The sequence below is a fragment of the Oncorhynchus kisutch genome, linkage group LG29, assembly GCF_002021735.2.
Source record: "Oncorhynchus kisutch isolate 150728-3 linkage group LG29, Okis_V2, whole genome shotgun sequence".
NCBI lineage: Eukaryota > Metazoa > Chordata > Actinopteri > Salmoniformes > Salmonidae > Oncorhynchus > Oncorhynchus kisutch.
Window position 1 is genome coordinate 46,284,275 of NC_034202.2, and position 6,721 is coordinate 46,290,995.

General features: G+C 49.3%; 1 protein-coding gene across 1 annotated transcript in view; it reads left to right on the forward strand.

Moving 5' to 3' along the window:
- thsd1 (thrombospondin, type I, domain containing 1) overlaps nt 1-2,477 on the forward strand; it is a 42,935-nt gene extending 40,458 nt beyond the window's left edge. The window contains exons 10-11 of the mRNA XM_020472837.2: nt 729-1,377; nt 1,682-2,477. Coding sequence (XP_020328426.2) covers nt 729-1,377; nt 1,682-2,446 — 1,414 coding nt within the window. The 3' untranslated portion in view covers nt 2,447-2,477. The remainder of the gene's footprint in view (nt 1-728; nt 1,378-1,681) is intronic.
- Nucleotides 2,478-6,721: the final 4,244 nt, after the last annotated feature.

The window sequence follows — 6,721 nt, forward strand, 5'->3', positions numbered from 1 at the left end:
AGGTACTGTCTGGTTCAGCAGCAGCTGTAGGGTTAACTATATGACTGTATTCTCCAGGTATCGTCTGGCCCAGCAGCTGTAGGGTTAACTATATGACTGTATTCTCCAGGTACCGTCTGGTTCAGCAGCAGCTGTAGGGTTAACTATATGACTGTATTCTCCAGGTATCGTCTGGTTCAGCAGCAGCTGTAGGGTTAACTATATGACTGTATTCTCCTGGTACCGTCTGGTTCAGCAGCAGCTGTAGGGTTAACTATATGACTGTATTCTCCAGGTACCGTCTGGCCCAGCAGCTGTAGGGTTAACTATATGACTGTATTCTCCAGGTACCGTCTGGTTCAGCAGCAGCTGTAGGGTTAACTATATGACTGTATTCTCCAGGTATCGTCTGGCCCAGCAGCTGTAGGGTTAACTATATGACTGTCTGGTTCAGCAGCAGCTGTAGGGTTAACTATATGACTGTCTGGTTCAGCAGCAGCTGTAGGGTTAACTATATGACTGTATTCTCCAGGTACCGTCTGGCCCAGCAGCAGCTGTAGGGTTAACTATATGACTGTATTCTCCAGGTACCATCTGGCCCAGCAGCAGCTGTAGGGTTAACTATATGACTGTATTCTCCAGGTACCGTCTGGCCCAGCAGCAGCTGTAGGGTTAACTATATGACTGTATTCTCCAGGTACCGTCTGGCCCAGCAGCTGTAGGGTTAACTATATGACTGTATTCTCCAGGTACCGTCTGGCCCAGCAGCAGTTAAAAGAGATGAAGAAGAGAGGTTTAAAGGAAGCCACCCAGCTCTATCACGTCTCACAGAGCCCTGTCCACGACACTCTTCTGGAGGACTCCCCCACCTCCACTCCTACCCAGCCAGGGTTCACCCTCCCTGGGCTCAGCCCCAACCCCAGCCCCCTGGACCTCCAGGAAGAAGATTCTAATCTGAGCCGGTTTCGTATCACCGCCCCTTTCCCCGAGCACAGGGTCCCACAGCGCAGCTCGGTTACTCTGCCAGACAGACTGAGCCCCAGGGTGGAGCTCGTCCTGGGGCCTCCCGTGGCCGGATACATGAGAGAAGGTAGGGGAGGAGGAGGCGGGAGCTCCCAACGACGAGACGGCACGGCAGACTGGGTGGAGATGGTGGAGAGGACTGGGTTAGGAGGGATGGGAGGAGGAGGCGGGAGCTCCCAACGACGAGACCGCACGGCAGACTGGGTGGAGATGGTGGAGAGGACTGGGTTAGGAGGGATGGGTGGAGGAGGCGTTCCCTCCAACTCGTACCAGAAAAACCCAAACTGCAGACGGACATCCAGCTTTCACGACACCAAGCCCCCACCTCCCCCAGCAGCCCCATGTCGCCCCCACAGGGAGAGGAGTCAGACCCAGGTAATAACCAATAACAACCAGGAAGGTAATAACCAATAACAACCAGGAAGGTAATAACCAATAACAACCAGGAAGGTAATAACCAATAACAACCAGGAAGGTAATAACCAATAACAACCAGGAAGGTAATAACCAATAACAACCAGGAAGGTAATAACCAATAACAACCAGGAAGGTAATAACCAATAACAACCAGGAAGGTAATCCTTGATAATATTTCATGTATGTATTGTTGTACTCAAATGACAGTGTATATATGCACAATTAATGATTAATTCAGACATTCATCTATTAATTAATTCAGGTGGGTCCCCGCACCAGGACCCTCCCCGAAGGCAGCTGTAGGACCCGAGGAACCTTGGAGACCCAGAACCCAGCCTATCCCATCCCAGAGCAGAGCACCCCTGACTGGGCAAGGCCCAAACCGCGACCCCTTTGGCCAGGGGACGACAGGAGAAGACCCTGGGTGGAGACTGGATGTCCTCTGTTTTCCAGTAACAAACCCAAACACGCTGAAAACAACAACACCTACTTGATCTCTGACCCTAAACACACAGAGACCAACACTACAACGGCGGCCATGTTAGGATCTGAGCTGCTTAGCAACGCTGAACTCACCCTGGAGAGGGAGAGGCGGAGGATTGGTGATCGAAGAGAAGGTGGTGAAGATAGAGGAGAGAGAGGTGGGACTTCAGGTATAGGTGGACCAGGATTAGGACCAGGGGTGGGGTCTCGTGGCTGCCCTGCATACCTCACCCCGGACCGGGCGGAGCGGGCAGAACACAACTGGAACCGTCGAGGCCCTTCCCCGATTCAGAGAAATATCTTGGCCAGGAAGCTGAGAGAAGCTCAGTCTTGCAACACCACCTCCGACCAGCAGGGGTGCCATAACCAACAGCAGCAGAGGCAGCGCAGCTCCACATTTAGCGTGTCTGCCAGTGAACAAAGGAAGGGGAGGTGTAGGTCTCTTCCTCTGTCTGGAGACTCCCCCTATGGACTGACTGAGGCAGAGCAATGCATGCTGGATCTAGATATGACCTCGCTATACCTGGGAGAGGATGAGTTCTGACCTGTACACACCTAGAGGGGAGGAGAGGAGAGGGTTAACGGACACTGAAGAGAGGAAAGAAAAGCAGGGGTTGAGAGGAGGAGCTGTCTTGTTGCCTGGAAGGTGCCCAGTGGAGGAAGAGGAGAAGAAGAAGAAGAGAGGAGAGGAGAACATGTCTTGTTGTCTAGAAGGTGCCCAGTGGAGGAAGAGATGAGAGGGGGACCTGTCTTGTTGCCTGGAAGGTGCCCAGTGGAGGAAGAGGAGAAGAGGAAGAGAGGAGAGGAGAACATGTCTTGTTGTCTAGAAGGTGCCCAGTGGAGGAAGAGGAGAAGAAGAAGAGAGGAGAGGAGGACATGTCTTGTTGTCTAGAAGGTGCCCAGGGGAGGAAGAGAGGAGAGGAGAACATGTCTTGTTGTCTAGAAGGTGCCCAGTGGAGGAAGAGGAGAAGAAGAAGAGAGGAGAGGAGGACATGTCTTGTTGTCTAGAAGGTGCCCAGGGGAGGAAGAGAGGAGAGGAGAACCTGTCTTGTTGCCTGGAAGGTGCCCAGAAGGAGGAGGAGGAAGAGAGGAGAGGAGAACCTGTCTTGTTGCCTGGAAGGTGCCCAGAAGAGGAGGAGGAGGAGGAAGAGAGGAGAGGGGGACCTGTCTTGTTGCCTGGAAGGTGCCCAGAAGAGGAGGAGGAGGAGGAAGAGAGGAGAGGGGGACCTGTCTTGTTGCCTGGAAGGTGCCCAGAAGGAGGAGGAGGAGGAAGAGAGGAGAGGAGAACCGGTCTTGTTGCCTGGAAGGTGCCCAGAAGAGGAGGAGGAGGAGGAAGAGACGAGAGGAGAACCTGTCTTGTTGCCTGGAAGGTGCCCAGAAGGAGGAGGAGGAAGAGAGGAGAGGGGGACCTGTCTTGTTGCCTGGAAGGTGCCCAGAAGAGGAGGAGGAGGAGGAAGAGAGGAGAGGAGAACCTGTCTTGTTGCCTGGAAGGTGCCCAGAAGAAGAGGAAGAGGAGGAGGAGGAGGAAGAGAGGAGAGGGGGACCTGTCTTGTTGCCTGGAAGGTGCCCAGAAGAAGAGGAGGAGGAGGAAGAGAGGAGAGGGGGACCTGTCTTGTTGCCTGGAAGGTGCCCAGAAGAGGAGGAGGAAGAGAGGAGAGGGGGACCTGTCTTGTTGCCTGGAAGGTGCCCAGAAGAGGAGGAGGAGGAGGAAGAGAGGAGAGGGGGAAGTTGTAAAGACATGACTGAGCCTTTTTTTTTTACTCTTTTACTGAAAACCCTTTGGGTAACGCTTGACACCAGCATCATAAGACGTTATGACACAGTTATAACCATGTCACAACAGCTGACATAACTTAATGATAACATAATGATCATAACACTGTCATCAAATCAAATTGTATTTGTCACATATACCTTACCGTGAAATGCTTACTTACGAGCCCTTAGCCAACAATGCAGTTATAATAAAATATTTACTTAGTAAACTTAAAGTATAAAATAAAATAGTAATACTTTTCTAAAAAGTAACAATAACGAGGCTATATACAGGGGGTACCGGTATCGAGTTAATGTGGAGGCTATATACAGGGGGTACCGGTATCGAGTTAATGTGGAGGCTATATACAGGGGGTACCGGTATCGAGTTAATGTGGAGGCTATATACAGGGGGTACCGGTATCGAGTTAATGTGGAGGCTATATACAGGGGGTACCGGTATCGAGTTAATGTGGAGGCTATATACAGGGGGTACCGGTATCGAGTTAATGTGGAGGCTATATACAGGGGGTACCGGTATCGAGTTAATGTGGAGGCTATATACAGGGGGTACCGGTATCGAGTTAATGTGGAGGCTATATACAGGGGGTACCGGTATCGAGTTAATGTGGAGGCTATATACAGGGGGTACCGGTATCGAGTTAATGTGGAGGCTATATACAGGGGGTACCGGTATCGAGTTAATGTGGAGGCTATATACAGGGGGTACCGGTATCGAGTTAATGTGGAGGCTATATACAGGGGGTACCGGTATCGAGTTAATGTGGAGGCTATATACAGGGGGTACCGGTATCGAGTTAATGTGGAGGCTATATACAGGGGGTACCGGTATCGAGTTAATGTGGAGGCTATATACAGGGGGTACCGGTATCGAGTTAATGTGGAGGCTATATACAGGGGGTACCGGTATCGAGTTAATGTGGAGGCTATATACAGGGGGTACCGGTATCGAGTTAATGTGGAGGCTATATACAGGGGGTACCGGTATCGAGTTAATGTGCGGGGGTACAGGTTAGTCAAGGTACTTTAAATTTGGGGTATCTGTACGTTACTTTTTATATAAATAATTATACCCAAAAAGTACTTGTTACATGTTGAATGCTTAGCAGGACAGGAAAATGGTCCAATTCACACACTTATCAAGAGAACACCTTGTCATCCCTACTGCCTCTGATCTGGTGGACTCACTAAACACACATGCATCTTTCATAAATTCTGTCTGAGTGTTGGAGTGTTACCCTGGCTATCTGTAATGATATCTGAGTGTTGGAGTGTTCCCCTGGCTATCTGTAATGATGTCTATCTGTAATGATGTCTGAGTGTTGGAGTGTTCCCCTGGCTATCTGTAATGATGTCTGAGTGTTGGAGTGTCCCCCTGGCTATCTGTAATGATGTCTGAGTGTTGGAGTGTTCCCCTGGCTATCTGTAATGATGTCTGAGTGTTGGAGTGTGCCCCTGGCTATCTGTAATGATATCTGAGTGTTGGGAGTGTTCCCCCGGGCTATCTGTAATGATGTCTATGTGTTGGAGTGTTCCCCCTGGCTATCTGTAATGATGTCTGAGTGTTGGAGTGTTCCCCTGGCTATCTGTAATGATGTCTGAGTGTTGGAGTGTCCCCCTGGCTATCTGTAATGATGTCTGAGTGTTGGAGTGTTACCCTGGCTATCTGTAATGATGTCTGAGTGTTGGAGTGTTCCCCTGGCTATCTGTAATGATGTCTGAGTGTTGGAGTGTCCCCCTGGCTATCTGTAATGATGTCTGAGTGTTGGAGTGTTCCCCTGGCTATCTGTAATGATGTCTGAGTGTTGGAGTGTGCCCCCTGGCTATCTGTAATGATATCTGAGTGTTGGAGTGTGCCCCTGGCTATCTGTAATGATATCTGAGTGTTGGAGTGTTCCCCTGGCTATCTGTAATGATGTCTGAGTGTTGGAGTGTTCCCCCGGGCTATCTGTAATGATGTCTAAGTGTTGGAGTGTTACCCTGGCTATCTGTAATGATGTCTAAGTGTTTGAGTGTTCCCCTGGCTATCTGTAATGATGTCTAAGTGTTGGAGTGTTCCCCTGGCTATCTGTAATGATGTCTAAGTGTTGGAGTGTGCCCCTGGCTATCTGTAATGATGTTGGAGTGTTGGAGTGTTCCCCCTGGCTATCTGTAATGATGTCTAAGTGTTGGAGTGTGCCCCTGGCTATCTGTAATGATGTCTAAGTGTTGGAGTGTGCCCCCTGGCTATCTGTAATGATGTCTGAGTGTTGGAGTGTTCCCCTGGCTATCTGTAATGATGTCTAAGTGTTGGAGTGTGCCCCTGGCTATCTGTAATGATGTTGGAGTGTTGGAGTGTTCCCCCTGGCTATCTGTAATGATGTCTAAGTGTTGGAGTGTGCCCCCTGGCTATCTGTAATGATGTCTAAGTGTTGGAGTGTGCCCCCTGGCTATCTGTAATGATGTCTGAGTGTTGGAGTGTTCCCCTGGCTATCTGTAATGATGTCTAAGTGTTGGAGTGTGCCCCCTGGCTATCCGTGAATTGTTTTTTTAAAGACAAGAAAATGAAGTCGTCTGTTTTCCTTAATATAAGGAATTTGAAAAGATTTTTTACTTTTGCATACTTAAGTAAAATTGAGCAATTACATTTACTTTTTGATACTTACTGCAAGTATATTTACAACCAAATACTTTGAGACTTTTACTGAAGTAGTATTTCACTGGGTGACTTTCAATTTTATTTGAGTAACTTTCTATTAAGGTATGTTTGACAATTGGTTACTTTTTCCACCAATGTAGGTGAAGTGACAATAAAACAAAGGGGGTTAATGCAAAAAAGTCTGGGTGGCCATTTTGATTAGCTGTTCAGGAGTCTTATGGCTTTGGGGGTAGAAGCTGTTAAGCTGTTCTTGGACCTAGACTTGGCACTCCGGTATCGCTTGCCGCCCGGTAGCAGCGAGAACAGTCTAAGGTGGCTGGAGTCTTTGGTAATTTTTAGGGCCTTCCTCTGACACGGCCTGGTATAGAGGTCTTGCAAGGCAGGAGGCTTGGACCCAGTGATGTA